This window comes from Cucurbita moschata, unplaced genomic scaffold (assembly GCF_002738365.1).
Source record: "Cucurbita moschata cultivar Rifu unplaced genomic scaffold, Cmos_1.0 Cmo_Scf00031, whole genome shotgun sequence".
In the NCBI taxonomy this organism is placed as follows: Eukaryota; Viridiplantae; Streptophyta; class Magnoliopsida; order Cucurbitales; family Cucurbitaceae; genus Cucurbita; species Cucurbita moschata.
Window position 1 is genome coordinate 1,759,305 of NW_019268547.1, and position 27,195 is coordinate 1,786,499.

The following is a 27,195-nucleotide window of genomic DNA, read 5'->3' on the forward strand; positions in this document are numbered from 1 at the left end:
TAATTATGTATACTCTAGCTATTTGAGATAATCATGTTCATAATCTATCATATCCTAATAATTTAGTAATTCTTGGAGTATTACTTGAATATGACAACTTATCTCCCAATTCCATTAATTCCTCTTCTTTTGATTTTCCAATTTTTTTAAAATTTCTTATGCTAATCTTAAATTAAGTCAATAAGATTAGCATAAAAGAGGGAAGAAATCTAATATTCTCTCTTGCTATTACTCGAACCCTAACAAAAAAATTATGATAACCTATTGAAAGAAATCCACAATAGATTAAGAGGAGAAATTTAGATTGAATTCTCAAATTCAAAAAGTAAAAGGTGTAAACCTAACTTGGTATTAATGGTATAAATAGTTTTGAATTCTTTTTCTAAAAGTTTAGAGGTGCTCTTCCTTTTTTAAAAAGTTTAAAGCATTTTTAAATATCTATATTTTTTTAAAAGTTCAAAGGTATCAATAAAACTTTTGAAAACTTAATGGTATTTTTAAACATATTGTCCACTTTGAGCATGAACTCTCATGACTTTGCTTTAAACTTCCCAAAAGACCTCGTACCAATGGTGATAATATTCTTTGATTATAAACTCATAATCGATTAGCGGACCAGAACTTTCATCCACCAACATGGTTGACTAACAAAAGGGTAGCTGTAGTTGTTGTGATATCATTGGTTGAGAAGTTTTGACTTCAGTTTCAACATGAACGACCATTCTCCAACGTTAAATTATACCGATGTTCTGTGGGAAGGTATTTGTTACACAAATTGAAGAACCGAGTTTCTTTTATTAACCAACCAAACTATACCCAATTCTCACTTTCAATCTTTTTCGTAGAGATCTTGTTTTATTAGCAACCATTTTTGTAGCCATGGCGACAACTCTGTACCAGAAAGATGGCGTTTTATTCGACTCCTTTCTAATCATCATCGGCGCTGGTTCAACGTACATTTTTAGAACATACTCAAAAGTGATAAAGGCAGTGTCACAATTTAGTGCAACTTATTTTAGTTTGAATTAGTTATGGAATATATGATATTCGTAATCTTCCGGAATATATTAGTTAGGAAATATATCTTACATATCGTAATCAGTTGAATTTGAATAGTAGTATATTTATTATCAGGATTTAGTTAGTTTATATTTTCTTGGTAGATATTATTTAGTATCTTGTATCCTATTTAAAGGTCGTGAATATCAATGAAGATAGAACATTCGATCCCAATTCTTTTTCTCATTCTTAAATATGTATTCTTTCGTTGAGTAATAATATTTTCATATCTATGCACACTTTTGAGTGGTAGATATTGCGTCAGTTGGTATCAGAGCCAAGTTGGTACGGTTTAATATTATTACTCAACGAGATGAATAGTGGGAGTGCTTCTATGGGTGTAGCTATGGAAAAGCTGGTTGGCAATAACTATAGTTATTGGAAGTTATGCATGGAAGCTTATCTACAAGGGCAAGATTTATGGGATTTAATTGAAGGTGATGACACAGAAATTCCAGCCGATACTCCACAAAATGCAAAATTACGTCAACAATGGAAGATCAAGTGCGGAAAAACCTTATTTACCTTGCGAACTTTGATTAGCAAGGAGTATATTGATCATGTTCGTGATTTAAAGTCACCAAAGCAAGTATGGGATACACTTCAAAAGTTGTTCACCAAGAAAAATACCGCTCGACTGCAATTTCTAGAGAATGAACTAGCTATGGTAACTCAAGGTAATTTTTCTGTTGAAGAATATTTTTTGAAGGTGAAAAATCTATGTTCTGAAATTTCAGAATTAGATGCTGAGGAGCCAGTGAGTGAGGCTCGATTACGGCGTTATCTTATTCGTGGATTACGAAAAGAGTTTATGCCCTTTGTTTCCTCAATACAAGGGTGGGCAAATCAACCTACGGTAATTGAATTGGAGAATCTTCTTTCCAATCAGGAAGCCTTGATTAAGCAAATGACTAGCAGCAACGAGTTTTCCCCAAAGTTAGAAGGTGTGTTGTATGTCAAAGATCAAAGGAGACAGAATTTTCACTCAAGGCCTTCATCTAGCAATGAGAATCAATTCAGAAGTGACGAGTCGTCAAAGAAGCCATTTAAAGCTTGTTACAGGTGTGGAAAACCAGGCCACTTTAAACGAGATTGTCAGGCGAAAGTGGTGTGTGATCATTGCGGAAAGCCAGGCCATATTAAACCAAATTGTCGAGTCAAGATGCAGGAATCAGAAGCAAATGCGGTACATGAAAATAAAAGTTCTCCAGATCCAATTTGGGAATATTGCTTAACCACTGAGGTTCTTGACCAGCCAACAAACGTGACTTCAGCCGTATATCAAGATGATGTTTCTACAGGTGATCAAAATTCTAATTCCACTACTTACGCTTCTGAGTTTGATTCTCTCCAAATTTCGCATCTGGACTCTCTTTTTTTCTCCGATTTCAATTCTATTGCCCCTGATGACCCTTCTGTTTACTCCACGGCCTTGGATTTGAGATTCAACGAAAATGAAGTTGTCGAGCTAACGTTTGACGATCTTGACGGTCTTTACCTCCCCTCTGAGGCTGACGATTTTCTCATCTTGGAGAATTTAGATCAAACTACCAATTTGCAGGATTCGGCTACTGATGCTCCGCCCCAGTCTGACCCAGAAATAGCTGCACTGCTTGATGATGATGATTTATCACGATTTGGTTCTGATGTTGAGAACTTGGAGGAGGATTTCGTAGTTCAGGTAAATTTATGTGAAGAAGGGGAGGATGGTTCAATGGATAATAAGTTTAGTGTGGCTAAGGATTCTGAGAAGGCGACAGGAAGCCAGAATATTATTAATAATAAATCTTTTGGCGATGACATTTTTGAGGATGCAGATGTTGACCATGTGGAGGATGATGTTGATAAGCCACGAACTCGACAGCTTTTGGATGATCGATTTGATACCCTCTTAAGTCAGGACTATGCATCTAGTGACAACGGTGACAGTGCTTGTGATGAGCATGATGGTTGGGTAGCTGAAGAAGATGAGTCCCTTGCTCAAAAGCTCAAGCATGCCCTTGATGATCATAGTAAGGATGACTTGGACCTTGACCAAGGATATAAAGCTTCTGCAGATCAAGAGCTTTTGCAGTCTACCAGTGATGTAATTCACCGGTGTATGGAGTATGCTGAGTCTGCACAAGTTGAGATGAATTATTACTCTTTCTCATTAGAATTGAATCGCTGCGATGTGGAACTTATTAAGAAGGAAATCATTGAACATGATGTGTCAGTGTCTTATTCAGGTGGTGGCGTGCCTAAGAAGTCCATACGCAAGCCTAACTGGAAGAAATTCTTCGTAGATTATTTTGTTCGAGAGAACGTGTTAACGCAGGATGTTGAATTGCAGGAAATACATACTAATGAGCAAGTTGCAGACATATTTACTAAGGCACTTGCCAAAGTGAAGTTTGGAGTTTTTCGTAGAAGCTCTCGGAGTTATTGAGAAATAAGCTTGCACTAAGGGAGGATGTCACAATTTAGTGCAACTTATTTTAGTTTGAATTAGTTATGGAATATATGATATTCGTAATCTTCCAGAATATATTAGTTAGGAAATATATCTTAGATATCGTAATCAGTTGAATTTGAATAGTAGTATATTTTATTTTATTATCAGGATTTAGTTAGTTTATATTTTCTTGGTAGATATTATTTAGTATCTTGTATCCTATTTAAAGGTCGTGAATATCAATGAAGATAGAACATTCGATCCCAATTCTTTTTCTCATTCTTAAATATGTATTCTTTCGTTGAGTAATAATATTTTCATATCTATGCACACTTTTGAGTGGTAGATATTGCGTCAGTTGGTATCAGAGCCAAGTTGGTACGGTTTAATATTATTACTCAACGAGATGAATAGTGGGAGTGCTTCTATGGGTGTAGCTATGGAAAAGCTGGTTGGCAATAACTATAGTTATTGGAAGTTATGCATGGAAGCTTATCTACAAGGGCAAGATTTATGGGATTTAATTGAAGGTGATGACACAGAAATTCCAGCCGATACTCCACAAAATGCAAAATTACGTCAACAATGGAAGATCAAGTGCGGAAAAACCTTATTTACCTTGCGAACTTTGATTAGCAAGGAGTATATTGATCATGTTCGTGATTTAAAGTCACCAAAGCAAGTATGGGATACACTTCAAAAGTTGTTCACCAAGAAAAATACCGCTCGACTGCAATTTCTAGAGAATGAACTAGCTATGGTAACTCAAGGTAATTTTTCTGTTGAAGAATATTTTTTGAAGGTGAAAAATCTATGTTCTGAAATTTCAGAATTAGATGCTGAGGAGCCAGTGAGTGAGGCTCGATTACGGCGTTATCTTATTCGTGGATTACGAAAAGAGTTTATGCCCTTTGTTTCCTCAATACAAGGGTGGGCAAATCAACCTACGGTAATTGAATTGGAGAATCTTCTTTCCAATCAGGAAGCCTTAAGCAAATGACTAGCAGGAACGAGTTTTCCCCAAAGTCAGAAGATGTGTTATATGTCAAAGATCAAAGGAGACAGAATTTTCACTCAAAGCTTTCATCAAGCAATGGGAATCAATTCAGAAGTGAGGAGTCGTCAAAGAAACCAATTAAAACTTGTTACAGGTGCGGAAAACCAGGCCATTTTCAACGGGATTGTGAGGTGAAAGTGGTGTGTCATCATTGCGGAAAGTCAGGCCATATTAAACCAAATTGCAGAGTCAAGATGCAGGAATCAGAAGCAAATGCGGTACATGAAAATAGAAGTTCTCCAGATCCAATTTGGGAATATTGCTTAACCACTGAGGTTCTTAACCAGCCAACAAACGTGACTTCAGCCGTATATCAAGATGATGTTTCTATAGGTGATCAAAATTCTAATTCGACTACTTACGCTTCTGAGTTTGATTCTCTCCAAATTTCGCATCTGGACTCTCTCTTTTTCTCCGATTTCAATTCTATTGCCCCTGATGACCCTTCTGTTTACTCCACGGCCTTGGATTTGAGATTCGACGAAAATGAAGTTGTCGAGCTAATGTTTGGCGGTCTTTACCTCCCCTCTGAGGCTGACGATTTTCTCATCTTGGAGAATTTAGATCAAACTACCAATTTGCAGGATTCGGCTACTGATGCTCCGCCCCCAGTCTGACCCAGAAATAGCTGCACTGCTTGATGATGATGATTTATCACGATTTGGTTCTGATGTTGAGGACTTGGAGGAGGATTTCGTAGTTCAAGTAAATTTATGTGAAGAAGGGGAGGATGGTTCAATGGATAATAAGTTTAGTGTGGTTAAGGATTCTGAGAAGGCGACAGGAAGCCAGAATATTATTAATAATAAATCTTCTGGCGATGACATTTTTGAGGATGCAGATGTTGACCATGTGGAGGATGATGTTGATAAGCCACGAACTCGACAGCTTTTGGATGATCGATTTGATACCCTCTTAAGTCAGGACTATGCATCTAGTGACAACGGTGACAGTGCTTGTGATGAGCATGATGGTTGGGTAGCTGAAGAAGATGAGTCCCTTGCTCAAAAGCTCAAGCATGCCCTTGATGATCATAGTAAGGATGACTTGGACCTTGACCAAGGATATAAAGCTTCTGCAGATCAAGAGCTTTTGCAGTCTACTAGTGATGTAATTCACCGGTGTATGGAGTATGCTGAGTCTGCACAAGTTGAGATGAATTATTACTCTTTCTCATTAGAATTGAATCGCTGCGATGTGGAACTTATTAAGAAGGAAATCATTGAACATGATGTGTCAGTGTCTTATTCAGGTGGTGGCGTGCCTAAGAAGTCCATACGCAAGCCTAACTGGAAGAAATTCTTCGTAGATTATTTTGTTCGAGAGAACGTGTTAACGCAGGATGTTGAATTGCAGGAAATACATACTAATGAGCAAGTTGTAGACATATTTACTAAGGCACTTGCCAAAGTGAAGTTTGAAGTTTTTCGTAGAAGCTCTCGGAGTTATTGAGAAATAAGCTTGCACTAAGGGAGGCTGTCACAATTTAGTGCAACTTATTTTAGTTTGAATTAGTTATGGAATATATGATATTCGTAATCTTCCAGAATATATTAGTTAGGAAATATATCTTAGATATCGTAATCAGTTGAATTTGAAGGGTAGTATATTTATTATCAGGATTTAGTTAGTTTATATTTTCTTGGTAGATATTATTTAGTATCTTGTATCCTATTTAAAGGTCGTGAATATCAATGAAGATAGAACATTCGATCCCAATTCTTTTTCTCATTCTTAAATCTGTATTCTTTCGTTGAGTAATAATATTTTCATATCTATGCACACTTTTGAGTGGTAGATATTGCGTCAGGCAGAATTTAATCCAACTCAATATGAACTAATAAATTTGACCGAGTAGATTAAGTTTCAATTTATGGAATACATTTACGAGAATTGTTAGTAGACTTAGTAGAATAAGTTACAAGCTTATGGAGCGGAGAATTGTTAGCTGTTAATAAAGTTATGGAGCAATGAAAATTTGATCTTTTGACAATCTTAGAAGCAGCAAACTGTTGCACTATCTTCCTATGAGGCCAAGTTCATTTCAGCCACTATGGTATTGTGTCGAGCATTGTAGCTGAGAAATTTGTTGAGCCAAGTGACTAGAAGTGAACTAAAGTCAGTTACTCTCTATGTTGACAACAAACTACGATTACACTAATGAAGAATCTGGTATTTCACAGACGCAGCAAACACATTGCGCTCACTTCTACTTCATCCGTGAGTATGTCGAGAATTGAGCTAATTAACTTGATTTAGTAGAATAAGTTACTTACTTGCGAGCAATTTTTATGAGAATCTGTAGTAGTTGCTAAATTGTGGACAAGTTTTATATTTGAATTAGGAAGATGTTATGGCATCACTTGAGAAGAAAGTAAAGTTAGTGTTTTTTCTCCTATAAATACTTATGAGATGTACGTTTTTTTCCCAACAACCCGAACAACAAAGAGAATTGAAAGGCTAAGTGCTTAGGTTTCTTTTTCCAAAAGATCTCTCCTCTCAAATTTTTCCTTTGCTTCTTCTACTTGTTTCAGCATATTTTGATTATGGGTCAAATCCAACAGAGAAAAGATAAATTGTTGTGGAGTTCGTTTGCACTAGAGAGCAACGTGCGCATATTCTAACCAAAGCCCTAACAAGGGTTAAGTTTGCAAAGATACGAGAGCTGTTGGGAGTGAAGAATCTTGAACAAAGTCAAGTTTACGGGGGAGATTGAGAGCTATAAACTTAACTGATATGTGGCAATCACTACAAGGGGAGTAAGATTCGGATTACCTTATTGATCGAATATATCAAGGCAAGAACATTGTTTGAGATTCGAATCTCTCCACAAGCAAGATCGATCATGTCTAGTTTGAATGATTCTTGTTGATCAAATATCTCAAGGCAAAGAACACATGATTGAGATTCAAATCACTTCACAAGCAAGATTGATCATGTCGAGCTTGAATGATTCTACATGCAATCTAAACTACATAGAATTGCAAGAAACCATTGGCCAAAGAAAAGCACAAATGCTTTTTTTACTGTATTTTCCAAGTCTCCTTACAAATACAACATACATGGCTTTATATAGCCTCAAAATGAAACTATTCAAGGCATTACCCAAAATTTATAACATGAAACTTCATTATTCTTCAACGTGGCATGAATTGAAATATCTTAATGATAATTTCAACAATATTTTCTTCACATATTCGTTGAAGTATATTGTATGATTGATGTCTCTCGTATCATTAACTTACTAGAATAAGTTACTAACTTTTATGGAGTAACTTTAGAAGAATTTTTAGTACACTTAATAGAATTTATTACTAACTTATGGAGAATTGTTAGTAGTTGTCAAATTGTGGACCAAGTTTAGTGCTTTAACTAGGATGATTGTTATTACTTCTTCAATTGTGGATAAAGTTTACGAAATTAGTCAATGTTTTCTCCACTATAAATACTCATAAGATGTTTGCTCTTTTAACAACAATATAGAGAATTGAAAAGCACGAGTGCCTAAAGTTTCTCTTTCAAAAGTTTTTTCCCCTCAAATTGTTCTTCCTAATTCAAATGTTTGTTTCGACGTATTTAGATCTTGGGATACATCCAACATCTAAATCAACCAAAGATATTGGCTCCAACTTTGAAGTTTTTGCCATCCTTCTCGGCCAAGTGGCTCCGCCCTGAGTTCTATTCCTTGTCGGCTCAACTCTCAACTTTTAGAGCTATGTCAAGATTTGGCTCTCCATCACTAGTGGTATCGCTAAGTCCCAACCTCAAAGTAGATGGGTGATACTATTTAGCACTTGTTTTGTCACATATAATTTTTAGTTCTTTCTCAGACTTTTTAATCTTAAAAGTAAGGGGAAAAAATGCATCTCGCATGAAATTATGTTGTTGTGAACATATTTATAAAGATAAAGATGGAACGTGAAAGAAATAGAATGCTAGGAGGGTGAAAATGAATGTATGACACCAGGAGCTGCAAATGATGTTATGGAAGGGGTTAGTTGTTGGGGGTTTATGTTTTTTTTTATCCATCTTGTCCAAGTTCACCGGAAAAGCTCATTGTTGACAGGGTGTAGGAGAGGAAGTTGCTGTTTGTTTCGGCTTGCAAAACCATTTTCCATCATTAAACTCTGCTTTTGTTACGTTAGGTAAGATGTTTGGTACATAAACTGTGGAACTGAATTTCCTTTATAGGGCACCAAATTGGGAACCAAAATCTCATTCCCAATTTTCATTCTCCATTCTCCATTCTCCATTCTAAGCCAACACTGACTCCTCTTATTCTTAATCAATAATCAAATTCTAGCGTCCATTAGCCCAATTGATGACCATGGGCAACAACCGTGGAGGAGAAAGTTGGCTATTTGTGAAACAAGTCGTTGAAGGACGTTGGTTTTCAGTATTCACCTCTTTTCTAATCATGATCGGCTGTGGTTCACCTTATTTGTTCGGAACATACTCCAAACTCCTAAAAACAAAATTTGACTACAATCAAACCCAACTTAATACCTTGGGATTCGCTAAAGATCTCGGCTCCAACCTTGGAGTTTTTGCCGGGCTTTTCGCCGAGGTGGCTCCGCCGTGGATGCTTTTCCTTGTGGGGATATCCTCCAATTTCTTCAGCTACTTTATGATTTGGCTCTCTGTTTCTAACTACGTCTCGAAACCCCAATTATGGCTAATGTTTGTTTACATCTATATTACTTCTAATTCACAGAACTTCCCCAACACCGCTGTTATGGTCACCAGCGTTGGAAATTTTCCTGATCAACGCGGTATCATTTTGGGCCTTCTCAAGGGTTTCGTTGGCCTCGGTGGAGCCATCCTAACTCAAATTAATTTAGCAATTTACGGCAACCAAAATTCTATGGATCTTCTCCTCCTTCTTTCATGGCTACCCTCCATTGTATGTTCCTTGTGTTTTCTTCCAATTCGGACAATCAAAGCTCGAAAGCATCCACAGGAGCTCAAAGTGTTCTACCACTTGCTTTACGTTTCCATAGCGATAGCGGTGTTCCTCTTGTTTCTCACCATAACCCAGAGAAACATTGTTTTCTCTCAGGCTGGCTATGCCAGTGGCGTCGCGGTCATCGTCGTCTTAATCTGTCTGCCCCTTCTGATAGCCATTAAAGAAGAACTTTTTCTCTTCAAACTCGGTAAACAAACCATGAATCCTTCAGTTGTTGTTTCCCTTCCCTGCGAGCAACTTGAGGAAATTTCAAAAAATTCTTTGCCAAGTGTCTCAAATGTATGTAAGAAGCCGCAAAGGGGAGAAGATTTCAGCATCTTGCAAGCTCTTCTAAGCAAAGATATGGCTCTTATTTTCATAGCAACGGTTTCTGCATGTGGGTCGTCCGTTGCAGCCATTGATAATCTTGGGCAGATCGCCGAGTCACTTAAATATCCAAATCATTCAATAGGTATTTTGGTTTCATGGATTTCCATATTCAATTTCTTTGGTCGGGTCTTCTCCGGTTTCATCTCTGAAACCCTTATGACCAAATACAAATTACCTCGTCCTTTCATGTTCGGTCTTACCCAACTTTTCACCAGCACTGGCTTGCTCTCCATTGCATTCCCTTATATAAATTCAGTGTATGTAGCTTCGTTGATCATTGGGTTTGGCCTTGGAGCCCAAACTCCGTTGATATTCGCCATAATCTCTGATCTTTTCGGCCTCAAACATTACTCGACACTGCTCAACTGTGGGCAACTGGCTGTCCCACTTGGATCTTACATAATGAACGTGGAAGTAATAGGGAGGTTTTACGATGCAGAAGCCACTAAAATTGGAAATGTGAAGAACGGGAAGGGCCTAACTTGCACGGGAACTCATTGCTTTAGTGAATCGTTCATGATTTTGGCTGCAGTAACTTTGTTTGGAGCGATGGCTTCGTTTGTGCTAGCTTATAGAACTCGAGACTTCTACAAAGGCGATGTATATAAGAAATACAAAGATGACATGGAGGCTACGCAGTCGAACGTGGAATTAAATTCCTTCGATGACAAAAACAATGAACACAAAAAGATAACTGATGATCGAAGTAAATAAGAGAAACTGCTCAAGGTTTTGATTTTGTGTTGCAGATGTTTCATTCTTTTGTAAGGATTACTTGAATACGTGACCATTTATAAATATATTATCAAAGACAATTGCATGACTAGTAAAACAAATTGTGGAAACGGGAGAAGGGAGTTTGAAATTTAATGTTTTTGAAAGATTTAGTGGTTCTGCCTTTTTATTTCTTACCATTGACTGACGTACTTAACATTGAGATATAGAAGATACAAACACTCCTAACTTGGAATGAAAATCGACTCGATAATTTCTATAATTTAAAAAACAATAGTTGATCAAATAGATTTTGATATAATTCAACAAAAATTTATAAAAAGAAGACACGTAGAAATCATTAACAAACATATAGAAAACAAAGTATATATTCAAAACATACAAATCTTATGCATGACTTAGATCTATGTTCTACCCTTACTCTTTTCTTGAACTTTAAATTAAAAATTGCAAGAGGACTGACAAATAGATAAGGAAAAGTAAGATGAATCTTTATGAATCTTTTTTTTTTCTTGCAAACTTTAAAACAATAAAACATTTTTTTTTTAAAAAAAATATAAACCAATACATTTACCATTTTAGATTTAATTAAAAAACTAGCATGGAAAACAAAATACAAACTAAGTACCAAAAATCCTCCTTGGTGGCGGCATGACTCCCAAAAATTTTCCAGGTGGACCAATAAATCAACTATCACCTAGGTAATATCTTGGGAGCATAAATAAACTCAATAAGTAATCTACTCATTGCATCCATGACTTAGTTAGTTATCATTGGTTTTCGTCTCGAGTCCAGGAAGTTCAAACCTAGTACAACTATCTAAGCTTTTGGGAGTTCCTAAAGTACCTAAGGTAGTTTTCCTGCATGTCATAAACCAAAATGTGGTTTAGAGGAAGTTCACATAACCTGGTGCCGTAGGATCTCCTGAATGGCTTAATTGAGCTTTCGAGTGAACATCTTTCTTAACTAGCTTACATTGTCTAAGAAGTAAATTATCGATTTCAATAGGAGCAACCTCACCAAACATAATAACATGAAAGGTGATATGGTATCATGAATCTTGAACATCATTCATGCAAAGGTTAGCTGGTAACCCTCCACAAACCTTAACGTCCTGCTAAAATGGTGGAAAGACCTCGTGTGTAGACAAACTACTGAGTCTATTTAGAGACTCTTAACCATTTTCACACATGATAAGAGCATTAGCATGAAACAACCTCAATGCACTACTATATGACTGAAGTGAGTCAAACTCAATAGCACTAATCATGAAGCTACCACTGGACAGGGTATTTTTAGGTCTATTTATGTCCCTAAGAGCATTAATAATTTCCTAGAGGGAATATAAAGTGATCTTGGCTCTAGTGACTATTTATGTCCCTAAGAGCATTAATAATTTCCTAGAGGGAATATAAAGTGATCTTGGCTCTAGTGATATCATTCACCACTACTAATAGGCATGATAAGCGATCCACGTCCTCCTAAATGCTATAATTGTAAAATATCATTCACCACTACTAATAGGCATGATAAGCGATCCACGTCCTCCTAAATGCTATAATTGTAAACTAGGTATTTAAGGGCATCTTAACGGTTTATAACTTACATTCTTGTTTTAAGGATTTTCTGGACTAATTCATGGGGTTAATCATAATCTAGGAGCACTAAAGTTCAGCTCTTTAAGCAATACTCATGATCCATGGGTTCTCGATTCACTGGAAATGTCCTAACATGATAATTGTGACATAACTCTAACTGAAAATTGAATTTCACGTTTCGCCAAGAGAGGGAGAGAGTTTTTCCGACGAGCCACGTGTCCGCTGGCGATAGAAGAAACGTGTCTGGACCAAAGAGGGACACAAGTCAAGTTTTGGGTGGAGCCACGATTCGTACGCAACATGGAGCAATGCAGCTTCGTCCTTTCCGTGACAGCCTGACCCAACCCACAAACTCGAGTACTAATCCACGACACAGCGAAGCAGCCGACCCGCCGTCCAACATGAACCACCATCAGAAACCCAGTCGTGATTCGCGACTGCAGATTTCTGCCCGCGCATAGCACTCGCGCGTGAGATCTGCAACTGGAATCCTCCTGGGTGCGTGGGGCGCGTGACAGGTTTGTGTAAGCTCCTTTTTAGCCCGTTCGACTTCTTTTTGTTCGATTTTTATCCCGATTCTAATTCTTACCATATTTTTATATGTATTGGGACCTAATTCGAAAAAATCGATATTTTTGGACATGCTATTTGTGTAGAAATGCTAAATGAAGGGTATCTGTCAATTATCTAAGTCACCGTACCGATTTTTAGGAAGCAATACTTGTAGGGAACGCTTGGAATACATGCATGCTAGTGAATTTACCTTAGATGGTAACTTTCCATGAATGAATTGAAGTAATGTGATTATATTGATTTTGGTTGTAATATGTGAAGCATTATGAGAATGGTCAGAGTGTTGCACTTATGCTTTAAACTTCCGCTAGATATATATATATATGTGTGTGTGTGTTTAATTCATGCTGAAAGAGATGAGAATTTGTGAACTCTGTGGCAAGTTTTTAAGCTTAGGATGCGAATAGAGCCTACGAGTAGGTAGTATAATTTTTATACTCATCCCTATTTTTCTATCTTTTTCAAGTGTTTGCTTGCAACTGATCGAGGTGAAAGAGCGTTCGAGAGCTGTCCGGTCACAAAGAGGGTCATTCAGATTGATAAATTAATATTCGAGAACTTTCTTACTCACACAGAATGAGATATTAATTAGAAATAAAATGTGATTAAGGAAAATTGATAGATGAAATATTTATTAAAAAGTAGAAGGGACTAACCTACAAATGAATGAATGTCTTATTTTGGTGAGAGCATGTAGTTATGCTTTGGGTTATTTTAGGGTAACAAAAGGACGATGGTTATGTTGAGATGAGGTAGTTTGAGTCTGGGTTCTTGTCCATTAAAATTTAGCAATGCGCACCAAAGTATTGAACTGAATTGGTTTTAAAAGAGTGAGGCACTGAATTGCTTGGCACCAAGAAAAGATATGGGCAACAAGGGAGGATCAGAAGCTTGGGCTTTCATCAAACAAGTGGTAGCAGGACGATGGTTTAGTGTATTCGCGGGACTGATAATGATGATCGGCAACGGCACCACTTACGTGTTTCCAACATATTCCAAAGTCATAAAAACCCAATTTGATTACAGCCAAACCCAAATTAACACATTGGGATTCGCCAAAGATCTCGGGTCGAACATCGGAATTATCGCGGGGCTTCTGGCGGAGGTGACTCCGACGTGGGTTCTCTTCATAATTGGGGCATTTCAAAACTTCACCGGCTTCTTCTTGATTTGGCTCTCCATAACTGCCCGGATCGCCAAGCCAAAATTCTGGCAAATGTTCATTCTGGTTTGCTTCGGTACTAATTCTTCAAATTGGGCCAACACTGCGATTATGGTGACGAGCGTGAGAAACTTCCCCGACCGACGAGGGATCATTTTGGGTCTTCTTAAAGGGTATGTGGGTATTGGAGGTGCCATCATAAGCCAACTTTATTTAGCCATTTACGGCCACAATGATCCATCCAATCTGGTTCTTCTTTTCGCATGGCTCCCCTCTCTCCTAATCCTCATCCTTTTCCCCTCAATTCGACCAATCCGTATCCGTAAGCATCCCGATGAACTCAAAGTGTTTTACCAGTTACTTTACGTCTCAATTCTTTTGGCCATTTTCATCTTGTTTTTAACCATTGCACAAAAACAAGTGGTTTTCTCTCAAGCTGGGTACGTAGGTGGCGCATCCTTTGTGGTTTGCTTACTATGCGTACCCATTTTAATCGCATGTAGAGAAGAGTTGTTGCTCTACAAACTCAACAAAGAAACCGCTGCTCCTTCTGTCGCACTCTCCATGCTTCACCAAAACCCTCCCACCCTCCCTACCTCTGCCGACTCGGAAATCCCCGAGATTTCGCCCTCGTGTTGCCCAAACATATGGAACAAGCCTGAAAGAGGGGAGGATTTCACCATCTTGCAAGCCGTGTTCAGCAAAGATATGGCTCTTATTTGCTTAGCTACATTTTCTGGATGTGGCTCCTCTCTAGCCGCTATAGATAATCTAGGTCAAGTTGGGGAATCACTTGGCTACTCACAACGAGCCATAGGCATCCTTGTTTCATGGGTTTCCATATTCAATTTCTTCGGCCGAGTTTTCTCTGGCTTCATCTCAGAAACCCTCATGACCAAATACAAGTTACCTCGTCCTCTAACCTTTGCTTTTGCCTTTCTCATCACTTGCGTTGGCCAGCTTTTCATCGCCTACCCTTTCCCAGGCTCCCTCTACTTAGCTGCCATAATTATTGGGTTTGGATTTGGAGCTCAAAATCCAATGCTATTTGCCGTAATATCTGAGATGTTTGGTCTTAAACGTTACTCCACGCTCTTCAATTGTGGGCAATTGGCAGCCCCATTTGGGTCTTACATACTCAACGTGGATGTTGTCGGGAAGCTGTACGATATGGAAGCTTTACGTGAACGTAAGCAGATTGCGGGGAAGGGGTTAACTTGCACTGGAGCTCATTGCTTTGGTGGGTCTTTCACAGTATTGGCTGCAGCCACATTGTTTGGAGCCGTGGTTATGTTTGTGTTGGCTTACCGGACTCGAGAATTCTACAAAAGGGATGTGTATAAGAACTTTAACGAGGAGATATGGATTCCACAAACCGAAATGGAGTTCTATCGCTTGGATAACAAGAAGAACATTGAGGATTAAATTCAAACCATCAATCTTTCAAACCTCCCATGCCCACTCAATTTGAGGACACCCTTAGGGTCCTTTCGAGAGGGAAGATTCAAATCTTTGTAATCCCTAAATTTTTTAAAATTTCATTTTAATATGATTATCCATTTCATTATTAAATGTTGACCAAATATTTGTCTTTTTCTATATTATTCCAAAATATATATAAATATCTAAAACTTCTTAGATAAACTTCTAAATAGTGAGCTCATGCTCTAACTAATCTTCTTAAATTAGTGATGATGTTTTAAGATAAAACTAGCTAACTAATCTTCTTAAATTAGTGATGATGTTTTAAGATAAAACTTTCTGAGAAGATTTTTTGATGTTCAGAACCTTAAGTATAGAAAATTGATTGTTCATACATCATACAATGATGATTCATAAACTAGTAGACGTATTTTAAAAACCTTGAGGTGAATTTGGAATAGAAAAGCAAAATAAGGACAATATTAGCTAGCGGTGGGTTTGGACTATTACATTTAAAGGGATAATTCTTTTAAGAAAATCGAAGGGAAATAACTTTCGGAAAGCCAAGTTTTTCATAGTTATTTGAGCCAAGTTTTTCATAGTTAATTAAATGGTATGAACTTAATTTTTACAACTTTGATGGAGAACAAAGTTAAAATGAGTTAGGTGGAAAACATATGAAAATGGGAAGAACTTAACTTTAATGAGATGCTAAAGAACAGAACGTGATATGTGCTAGTATCATATGTCATTCTCATTCTCATTTCGTTACATATCATACATATTTCTAGCGGGGTTATATATCATGCAATTTACCGTATTTCATGTCATGCAATTCATTCAATCACATTCCCATACTCATACAACAAGCCATAATCGTACACGGGTCACACATTGTCACATGCATTCATATCACATCCAATAAGCAGCATAAATAACATACATTCACGTTCACATGATTTCGTACTTAAGCACATTAAGCTAGCATACAATTTAATGGCACGTGCATAACCACGAGCACATGCCAACATACAGCAATTAATGCGTAACCTACAACGGGTGAGCCACTTACTTGGTAGGCCTTAGCCGAAGTACTCCCTAGAATATAACATAAGCTCCTAACTCCTCGTGGATGTTCTACGCTTCCGTTGGTAGTTGGTTCCTATTGGTTCATGAGTTACTTCTGTTAGTATTCCACAAATAATAATAAATTCTCAACTGGAATTTGTGAAATATGACCTTAAAATGTTCCCTTTTACCTTAAACAGGGCCGAAACCAGGTCCGGGAGGGTCGGAACGGTGTCAAACGGGCTGGAAACAGGTTTCCCGAACCGAATAAGCTGCAGGAGCCGAGGAGCCGCCGCCGAGCCAATGAAGCCGCCTGAGCCGAGAGGAGTCGCGCTGCAGACGTGACGCGTGGCACAATCAGAGAGCGACGCGTGTGCAGGCGTCTCAGGTTGAGGCGCGGGTTAACGGGTCGCTCGGGGGTCTCGAGCCGAACGCGAGTGACGGGCCACGCGGTGATGGGCCGGATTGCAGGTGACGAGCCGCGGGGTGATGGGTCGGCTCGCGGGTGAAGGCCGGGTGTTTGGGCTGCGGGTAACGTGGGTTCTGGGCTGACCGAAGGGATGGGGTTCGGTCCGGGTTTCCGGATCTGGATCTCGGGTCGGACTTCGTCCTCTTCGCCCGACTGCCTGCGCGATTTTCCGGCGATCTCTCTCTCTCCTCGACAACGTCGTCCCGACATCCTTTTTCCCCCTTTTTTCCCCCGTTCCCGAGCTTATCCTTCACCCTAACCCCGTTTTTGGTACAGATTTCGTTGGTAAGGGCCTTGCACTCCCGGATCTGGAGAAGCTCGAAAGTCCGCCGTTCTGTCTTCCTTGCCGACGGTGTTCATCGTACGAGATTCGTCTAAAACCTACTCCTGATGTGTGTAAAGGGTTCTGGGATTACTTTTGTGGTGTGAAATGGGGCTTTTCGACGTCGATTCGTACGGTTCAGCTTCGCCGGAGTTCCTTCGATTTTCGGTTCTCTCTCCTTTTTCCTCACCGTTTTTGTTTCTTTGCAGGTTCTTTCAAGGTTGCTGAAGATCGGGGACGTGATTTGTGGCATCCCAGCCCTCGGCCACCCTTTGTGGGTCGTGTGCGAGTGAAAACTCCGACATTCGCCGAAGTTTTCGACTCTGCCAACGACCATCATTTTTTTTTTCCGGTTCCGTTACATTTAAATTTTGAAATCCCATTTATTAGTGTTTTAACTAAAATCAAAGTTTCTAGCTTAACAAAAATCTTCTTATATAGCTTAGAACATTTAGTTCCCATCATGGAAGAATGTAGTCTTTTGACACGTATTCTTCTAACATGCAAATCAATCTACTGAATTTAGCATTCTAATTATGCACTCAAGCTATTTAAAATGATCATACTTCCCCTATCATGTACGCTTGATAGTGAAGGTGGTAAAGCGTACACTTTTTCTAGCTTTACCACCTTCACTATCAAGCGTACATGATGTATTTCATGTGTCCATGTTAAGGAAATATATTGCAGACCCTACGCACGTAATAGACTACAAACCTCTCCAAATCGAGGAAGATTTAAGTTATCAGGAGAAACCGATTAAAATCCTAGCTCGAGAAGTGAAAGCCTTACGTAATAGATGTTAGGGTCGCACAACAACGCACACACTCAATCTAGATGAACACAAAGAACAGGATAGAGAAAATTGCAAGGAGAACTCTAGCTAAAAGAATTTGTATTGATGAATATGTATAAGAGAGAATACAGAGAATAGAAAAAGTACATTTTCAAAACTCTACGGGACGGGATATATATATAGTTCAGTTTACCATATATAGCTTTACCAGATTTAACCATCTACTATATATAGCTATTTACTATATATAGCTTTACCAGATTTAACCATATACTATATATAACTATTTATCATATATAGCTTTACCGGATATAGCTTTACCAAATATAGCTTTACCGCATATAGCCGTTGACTAAGCTATAAATAATAGAGCAGACTTCATAACCTAACAATTCTTCCACTTGGAGACTGATCCAGTCAACCAAGAATTTCATTCTCAAACGATCACTCCACTATACCAATTTAGGCTTTGATAACCTTAATTTTCCAACATCAACACATTTTGTCAACATGTCTACTGGATTCTTTGACCCTCTATCTTCTCCAAACACATATCGCTTTCTTCCACTAACCTGCGAGTGAAATGGTATCGCCTTCTAATGTGTTTTGTCCTTCAATGATAGACTGGGTTTTTCACCAACTTTATGGCACTCTGACTATCTGTATAAAGGATCTTCTTGCACTGCTTCCTGCCTAATTCTTCTAGATAGTCTGTCATATCATCTCCTTTCCAGCTTCAGCTATTGCCACGTACTCGGCTTCAGTAGATGAAAGGGCAACGCATTTCTGAAGCTTGGACATCCAACTCACTGCTGTTCCATCTATAGTGTAGATATATCCATATGTGCTCTTGCTAGAGTCTACATCTCCACTCAGATCAACATCCACAAAACCTTGCAGAACTACTTTGCCATTTGCCATAACAAAGTGAAGTATTGGATGTACCTCTCAGATATCTCAGAAGCCACTTCACAGCTTCCCAATGTTCTTTCCCTAGATTTCCCATGTACTTGCTAACAACTCCCACTGCATGTGTTATGTCAAGTCTAGTGCAGACCATAGCATACATCAAACTCCCAACTGCGGAAGCGTACGGAACTGATGCCATGTGCTCACGTTCCTCAACTGTCTTGGGAGATTGCCCTTTTGACAATTTAATATGATTTGCCAAGGGGGTAATCCTAGGTTTAGCGTCATTCATCTTGAATTTGGACAAAACCTTCTCAATGTACTGCTCTTGGGATAGATTTAATGTGCCAGTAGATCTATCTCGAGAAATCCTCATCCCAAGAATTTGCTTCGCTGCACCCAAATCTTTCATCTCAAATACTGAAGACAAGCTTGCCTTCAAGTGGTTTATCTCCCTCATACATGATCCAGCAATTAGTATATCATCCACATACAGGAGTAGAAACACATAAGAATCAGTGTATTTCTTGAGGTAGCAACACTGATCCTTTTCACTCCTGTGGAAACCACTCTTGCACATGAAGAAGTCAAACTTCTTGTACCATTGTCTCGGTGCTTGTTTCAATCCATACAAGCTCTTATTGAGCTTACACACCATGTGCTCCTTGCTTGGAGCTGTAAACCCTTCTGGTTGTTGCGTATAGATCTCCTCATCTAGATCTCCATGTAAAAACGCCGTTTTTACATCCATTTACTCAAGGTGTAAATTCTCCGATGCAACAATACTCAGCAGAATTCGGATAGTAGCTAATTTCACAATTGGAGAAAAGATCTCAGCATAATCAATGTCTTTTCTTTGTGAATATCCTTTAGCTACTAACCGAGCCTTAAACCTTCTTCTGCCATCTGGTTCAACCTTGATTCTGAACACCCATTTGTTCAACAGAGCTCTCTTTCCTGTAGGCAACTCATTCAGCACCCACGTATTATTCTTTTCAAGTGAGCTCATCAAAGGACTCTAGTTCTCCTTCGTTAGTCAGCAACAGATAATGTAATGAGGCTGAATATCTATCTGGTGCTCTGATAGTTCTGGATGATCTCCACCTTCACTTGCTCAGGTGTAACTTGCTCCACTTCTGGTTCTTCAGCAATAGGATTAGGAGTTTCTTGAGCTTCTGTTGTAACATCACTGCGTGAATTTTCCTACCACTCAAGTTTAACTCCCACTTGCTTCGTAGTCTCAGAGTTTATCTTCTCTCTGTTCTTGTACATGACATTTTCATCAAAGGTCACATCGCAATGTCTTAGGATTTTCATATTTTTCTCATCCCAAAACCTGTACCCGAACATGTCAGAGCCATAGCCTATGAAGTAGCATTTCACAGCCTTAGCTCAAGTTTATCTCTCTTCTCTGGATCAACATGAACATATGCAGTACAACCAAAAGTTCTCAAGTGAGAGTACTTGAGTTCTTTTCCTATCCATACTTCTTCGAGAAATTTGAACTTCAAGGGCACTGACGGCTCTCTATTAATCAAATATGCTACTGTGTTCACAGCATCAGCCCAGAATGTCTTTGGTAGTCCAGAATGAATCCTCATGCTTCTTGCTCGCTCATTCAATGTTCTGTTCATCTTTCTGCAATACCATTTTGTCTTGCCCTACCGGAAATTTTTCTTATTAATCTAATTCCTTCAGCTGCAAAAAATGTTATAAACTTCGATTTGTTGTACTCTCCTCCATTGTCAGACCTCAGGCATTTGATCTTCAAGCCGGTCTGATTTTCAACTTCAGATTTCCACTTCTTGAAGGTGGTAAACACATCTGACTTGTGTTTCAGAAAGTAAATCCATACCTTCCTGCTGAAGTCATCGATGAAGGTGACGTAGTACCTTGATCCACCAAGTGATGAAACTGGAGATGGTCCCCGACGTCTATATGGATCATTTCCAACCGCACTTTCTTCGGTTCCCCGGCAGCCTTTGTGAAACTAAGACGTTTCTGTTTGCCCATAACACAGCTCTCACAAAGACCCATATCAACAGATTTTAAGCCTTCTAAAGCTCCTTTCGCAGTCAGCATCTTCATTCCTTTGATGCTCATATGTCTAAGTCTATTGTGCCATAGACTTGAATTGGAAGCACTCTTAGCAACAGCAGTCATGTTTATACACTCTACAGTAGTGTATAAGGTTCCGGATTTTGTGCCACGTGCAACAACCATGGTGCCCTTCAAAATCTTCCACGAACTTTTTCCAAACTCTGTTGCATAGCCTGTGCTATCCAACTAACCAATAGAGATCAGGTTCTTCTTGAGACCAGGAATGTTTCTGACATCTTGTAATGTCCACTGATTTCCTGCTGGAGTTTGTATGGAGACATCTCCCTTCCCTTCAATCTCCAAGGTTTTGTTGTCACCACGATACACCTTCCCGAAATTTCCTGATTTGAAATTTCGAAATAATTCCTTACTTGGAGACGAATGGAACGATGCACCTGAATTCAAAATCCAGGAATCAGCTGGGCTGTCCACACTAAGGATTAAAACGTTCTCAGTATCATCTGTTGTATATATAGAATCATCATCATCTTTAGATTTATGATTCTGCTTCTTCTTCAGTTTTGTACAATCTGTTCAAAAGTGTCATTTTCTCCCACAGCTCCAACATGTTACGTTGGGTTTGTTTGGAGATTTTTCCCGGTTCTTTGATTTTGATCGCCCATGTTTGTTTGAGCTCTTTGATTTACTTCTTCCCCGTCAATCAACACTGAGAGCATTGCTTGATGAATCTCCAATTTCTCGTTTGCGAATACTTTCACTGAGAACTACATCTCGAATTTCATCAAACTTCAGTTTATCAGATCCTCGGGAACTGCTGATTGCGGCAACAACAATATCCCATGACTCGGGTAAAGATGACATCAAAATCAATGCTTTAATTTCATCTTCGAAATTAATTTCCACCGAATTTAGTTGACTTACGACCATATAGAATTCATTTATATGATCAGCAACAGATCCATCTTCAGACATCTGTAGATTGAACAATCTCCGCATCAAATACACCTTTTTCATAGTTGACGGTTTTTCATACATATTTGACAGCGCCTTCAATACATCTGACGTTGTCTTCTCCTTGATAATATTGAGAATGCCATGTTTCTGGATAGCGTCAACCGGATTAGCCCCAAGGCTTGTCGATCCTTGAGCTTCCACTATTTCGTGGTCATGGTATCCGGCTTCACCCCCAATAGAGGTTCGTGAAGATCTTTCTGGTACAGANTCCTTCAGTTGTTGTTTCCCTTCCCTGCGAGCAACTTGAGGAAATTTCAAAAAATTCTTTGCCAAGTGTCTCAAATGTATGTAAGAAGCCGCAAAGGGGAGAAGATTTCAGCATCTTGCAAGCTCTTTTAAGCAAAGATATGGCTCTTATTTTCATAGCAACGGTTTCTGCATGTGGGTCGTCCGTTGCAGCCATTGATAATCTTGGGCAGATCGCCGAGTCACTTAAATATCCAAATCATTCAATAGGTATTTTGGTTTCATGGATTTCCATATTCAATTTCTTTGGTCGGGTCTTCTCCGGTTTCATCTCTGAAACCCTTATGACCAAATACAAATTACCTCGTCCTTTCATGTTCGGTCTTACCCAACTTTTCACCAGCACTGGCTTGCTCTCCATTGCATTCCCTTATATAAATTCAGTGTATGTAGCTTCGTTGATCATTGGGTTTGGCCTTGGAGCCCAAACTCCGTTGATATTCGCCATAATCTCTGATCTTTTCGGCCTCAAACATTACTCGACACTGCTCAACTGTGGGCAACTGGCTGTCCCACTTGGATCTTACATAATGAACGTGGAAGTAATAGGGAGGTTTTACGATGCAGAAGCCACTAAAATTGGAAATGTGAAGAACGGGAAGGGCCTAACTTGCACTGGAACTCATTGCTTTAGTGAATCGTTCATGATTTTGGCTGCAGTGACTTTGTTTGGAGCGATGGCTTCGTTTGTGCTAGCTTATAGAACTCGAGACTTCTACAAAGGCGATGTATATAAGAAATACAAAGATGACATGGAGGCTACGCAGTCGAACGTGGAATTAAATTCCTTCGATGACAAAAACAATGAACACAAAAAGAAAATTGATGATCAAAGTAAATAAGAGAAAGTGCTCAACAAAAACATACCTACTTTCTACTTTCCTTTTAACCTTTTTGATTTTGTGTGGTAGATGTTTCATTCTTTTGAAAGGATTGTTTGAAAACGTGACCATTTATAAATAATTATCAAGAACAATTGCATGACTACAAACTAAGCATAAATGCAACTATCGTGTCACTAGTTTCATATCTCACACGGTTTTCATTCACCTAAATACTTTACTTTTACTTGAAATAAAAGAGTAAACTCATGAATGGAGTATTTGAAGAAATAATACCTAAGTTAAAAACATATTAGACAACTAATTAGAAAACATGAAAATAAACTTTATTATATAAAGAGTGTGATCTCATGATTCTCATCATAAAAATTTGAATATTCAAAAGAATAAGTAGTAGGTTGTCTTCCATTAATCAATTTTTTATCATCATGCGCATTGAAATTTTAATTTTTTTTTTCTTTAGAAAAATCTTATTTTATGTTATTATATTTTTTTTTGGGTTAAATTAATTTTAAAAAAAATACCCTAAAGCTTATATTTTATCTAAAAAAAACTACCCATCAAATTTAAAAAATAGCATTAGCTACTAATTATTATCTAGCCTTCTTCATAGATCATTTTTTAATATATTTTTAGGGAAAAAAAACTATTTTTATTAATTTGTAAAAGGGAATGAATATTGAGAAAGGATTGGAAGAAAAATTGAGGAAGAAAAATTGAGGAACGATAGATATGGCCGACAAGCTAGTTAATAAATGTGCAAACAACTACAAGAAGATAAGCTATATCAATAAGGTGACTCAGTATCTCACTAGCTTTCCTAAAATTGTAGGTATAGGGTAAAAAATACGTTCCATTATTTGTTAATTTTCTGAATCATTTAATAGCCATTTCTAAAATTAATCATTTATAGCACTTTCTAAAATTATTATTAAATGAAACTAACCAGTTTCCATGCAAAACTCTAGGCCAGAGGGTTTTTTAACCTCGTATAATGAAGAGTTCTATGTTGCATTTGGGAAGGATGAATCGCTCCCGAAAATGAATCTATTGATTCTCTTCCAGCTGGTTGGACCGTAGGTAGGATGATTTACTTCACGGGCGAGGTCTCTAGTTAAGTGGATGTTTTTAGATTTTTTTTTTTTTTTTTTTTTTTTTTTTGAAGTTATTATTGAAATTTGAGACTAACTATAATGATAATTTTATTAATTTAGTACTAATTTTAATTTAATTTACATTCGACAAACAAATTTTTTTAGTTTTATATTGCAAATACTCTTACAATAAACTACAACAAAAAAAAATGCTTAAAACTACACCAAACCATACTTAAAAATCTTTTTATATAAAAAAAAACAAAAAAAAAGGACGGATTCTTAGTTCTAAGTGTTGGGCCGGCCCATCGGAACAAAAGCCCATTTAAAAGAATCTCACTTGGATTCCACAGCGGCAGCCTCTCCCACACTCGTCTCCTGCTTCACTTCCTCTCTGAACCTCTTGTAAATATCTCCTCTGTAAAACTCCCTCGTCCTCATCACCAAAACCAGCGAAACCAGAGCCCCAACAAACGTCACAATCGCCATTAACGTAAACGATTTCCTGTAACACTGCTTCCCAATGCAGGTCAATTCCTTCACCGCCGCCCTGTCCATTCCCATCTCCTTCAGCTGCTTCAACGCCTCCGCATCGTACATCATTCCGGCGACCTTCACGTTCAGAATATACGACCCCAACGGGCTTGCGATTTGGCCGCAATTGAACAGAGTGGAGAAATATTTAAGCCCGAAGAGCTCGGAAATTATGGCGAAAAGTAACGGAAGCTGCGCGCCGAAGGAGAATCCGATGATGATCGATGCAATGTAGACGGAGCCGGGAATTGGGAAGGCGATTAGGAGTTGGCCGATGCAAGATAGAAGAAGAACCAATGTCATCATTAAAGGTCTTGGGAATTTGAATTTTGCGAGAAGGGTTTCAGAGACGAAGCCGGAGAATACTCTGCCGAAGTAATTCCATATGCTTACTAATGAAACGAAGGATTTTACTGTTTTTAATGGGTAGCCGAGGGATTCTCCGATCTGCCCCAAATTGTCGACGGCGGTTAAGCTTGTGCCGAGGCCGCAGAATGTCGCGATGAAAAGCACCATCATGTCGATGCTGAGAAGGGCTTGGAGTATTGTGTAGTCGTCGCCTCTTGCTGGTTTGTTGCAGATGCTGGAGAAACAGGACGGCGGCGGTGGGTATGGTTTTGGGTCTGGATTGTTCTTGATTTCCTTTGATTCTTCTATGGAAATTTTGGGTTCTATTGGGTTTTCGATTGGAATTGGTGGGTTGATCTTGGAATTCCAAATATGAAGCTCTTCTCTGATCACGATGAACAGAGGAAGGAAAAGCAGAGCACAAATTACGGTGGCGCTTAACGCATAAGCCGTATGATTAAATTCCACTTTCTTCTGAATAATATTCATAAGCATAATGAAAATCGCCAACCCAATTGAGATATAAAGAAAATGGTAAAAAACCCTTGTCTCGTTTGGCTGTCTCTCCGCCTTGAGCTTTCGGATATTGAAAATGAACACGACGGAGAGAGCCGCCGGAAGCCACGCAATTAGAAGGATCAACGCGGTGGCATCCTCGCCGTAAACGGCTAAATAAATCTCTGTAAGAATAGCGCCGCTCAGCCCTGTGAAGCCCTTTAAAAGGCCCATCATAGCGCCACGGCTCTCGGGGAAATTCTGGATGCAAGTGACCAACGCGCCGGTATTAGCGAAGTTTTGAGAATTTGCGCCAACGCAGATATAAAGACACATTTGCCAGACTTTGGGCTTTGTGATCCGGCCAGTGACGGCGAGCCAGATCATGAAGTAGCCGGTGAAATTCAAGACGGAGCCGAGGAGGAGGACGAACCATGTCGGTGTCACCTCCGCCACTAAGCCGGAGAGTACACCGACATTGGCTCCGAGATCCTTGAAAAAACCCATCAGATTTAGTGTCGTCTGGTCGTATCCGAGCGTGGATTTGATCTGTTTCGAGTAGACGCCGAAGAGATAAGTGGCGCCGGCGCCGGCCATGATCAGAAATGTGGCGAAGACAGTGAACCACCGGCCTTTTAAGACGTGCAGCGCGAATTGGAGCAATCCGCCGCCCCGGGCGGCGTCGGGTCCCCTGTTCGTGGGTGTTTCTGCACCCATTTGTGGATCTATGAACTGGGTTTTCTTGTTTTTGATTTGGGCGGAATTTTCTAAGAAATGATTGAAGTTTTGGTGGAGAAAAGGGAAAAAGGGAGATTAAATAGTTTGAGTTTTAGTTTAAATTTCAATCTAAATTGCTTTATTTGGAGTGGATTAAGCGGAGATTTAATGGATTTTGTTTTGGTAGTTACCTTGTGCATAGGGATTACTGTTAACTCAATCAATTCATCTTTAAATATAAATTAACATCTCAACATGATCCCTTTTTTTTTTTACTTTCTTTTTTTCTTTAAAATTCTCATGTGTCGTGTTTATTGAACTATGGACTGTGGGGGCCGATTCAAGTCGAGAGGTTGAAAAAACAAGTCTTGGGTGTCGGTTCAAGTCGAGAGGTTGAAAAAATCCAAATATAAAAAGTTGGGGCCAAGTAGATTGTACTTATTGAATTATGCTCAAGTAGACAGTTGGAAAAGTTAAAGTCCGGTCAGGTAACTCAAGCTCACTGCTAGCAGATATTGTCCTCTCTAAGCTTCTCATGTTGGGCTTTCCCTCCCTGTTTTAAAACACGCCTACTAGAGGTTTTACACTCTTATAATGCCTCTAGTCACGGTGAACTCATTTATTGTTATACATATCGATGGGTGTATGACTTCTAAAAAAAATAGAGAGAGAAAAAAAAATAGAAAATTTAAAGGGATCTGGGAGTATTCAGACTTGGATTCGACACGTGAATAGAAAAATGAAGTGAATTTGTCTTATAGTAGCACGGGTTTATGAGTATGGTTTGATTTAATTATAATATTATTTGGCTAACTTAGGAAGTGATTTTTAAATAAATAAATAAATATATTATTTATTTATATCTCCACCAGTCCAATGTATCTAATTTATTACAACTTTATTTC

The 27,195-nt window shown here is 38.6% G+C and overlaps 5 protein-coding genes across 5 annotated transcripts; 4 read left to right on the forward strand and 1 right to left on the reverse strand.

The window, feature by feature from the left end:
• Nucleotides 1–3,836: 3,836 nt before the first annotated feature.
• LOC111464680 lies at nucleotides 3,837–4,472 on the forward strand. The gene is made up of 2 exons (XM_023108904.1): nucleotides 3,837–4,253; nucleotides 4,324–4,472. Exons 1-2 carry the CDS (start codon nucleotides 3,900–3,902, stop codon nucleotides 4,327–4,329), a joined length of 360 nt encoding a protein of 119 aa, XP_022964672.1. The 5' UTR covers nucleotides 3,837–3,899; the 3' UTR covers nucleotides 4,330–4,472.
• A 4,405-nt stretch (nucleotides 4,473–8,877) lies between these two features.
• Nucleotides 8,878–10,599, forward strand: LOC111464779. Its single transcript, XM_023109011.1, has one exon. It carries the CDS (start codon nucleotides 8,878–8,880, stop codon nucleotides 10,597–10,599), a length of 1,722 nt encoding a protein of 573 aa, XP_022964779.1.
• Nucleotides 10,600–13,656: 3,057 nt separating this feature from the next.
• LOC111464780 (protein NUCLEAR FUSION DEFECTIVE 4-like) lies at nucleotides 13,657–15,378 on the forward strand. Its single transcript, XM_023109012.1, has one exon. The coding sequence runs from the start codon at nucleotides 13,657–13,659 to the stop codon at nucleotides 15,376–15,378; it is 1,722 nt and encodes a 573-aa protein (XP_022964780.1).
• A 6,983-nt stretch (nucleotides 15,379–22,361) lies between these two features.
• On the forward strand, nucleotides 22,362–23,102 carry LOC111464781. The gene has a single exon (XM_023109013.1). The coding sequence runs from the start codon at nucleotides 22,362–22,364 to the stop codon at nucleotides 23,100–23,102; it is 741 nt and encodes a 246-aa protein (XP_022964781.1).
• Nucleotides 23,103–24,361: 1,259 nt separating this feature from the next.
• On the reverse strand, nucleotides 24,362–26,485 carry LOC111464958 (protein NUCLEAR FUSION DEFECTIVE 4-like). Its single transcript, XM_023109251.1, has one exon. It carries the CDS (start codon nucleotides 26,288–26,290, stop codon nucleotides 24,533–24,535), a length of 1,758 nt encoding a protein of 585 aa, XP_022965019.1. The 5' UTR covers nucleotides 26,291–26,485; the 3' UTR covers nucleotides 24,362–24,532.
• Between the last annotated feature and the right edge of the window lie 710 nt (nucleotides 26,486–27,195).

Excerpts from the sequence above, each read along its gene's own strand:
- LOC111464680 (XM_023108904.1), top strand. The coding sequence starts at position 3,900 with ATGAATAGTGGGAGTGCTTCTATGGGTGTAGCTATGGAAAAGCTGGTT.
- LOC111464958 (XM_023109251.1), bottom strand. The coding sequence starts at position 26,290 with ATGGGTGCAGAAACACCCACGAACAGGGGACCCGACGCCGCCCGGGGC.
- LOC111464780 (XM_023109012.1), top strand. The coding sequence starts at position 13,657 with ATGGGCAACAAGGGAGGATCAGAAGCTTGGGCTTTCATCAAACAAGTG.
- LOC111464779 (XM_023109011.1), top strand. The coding sequence starts at position 8,878 with ATGGGCAACAACCGTGGAGGAGAAAGTTGGCTATTTGTGAAACAAGTC.
- LOC111464781 (XM_023109013.1), top strand. The coding sequence starts at position 22,362 with ATGGCTCTTATTTTCATAGCAACGGTTTCTGCATGTGGGTCGTCCGTT.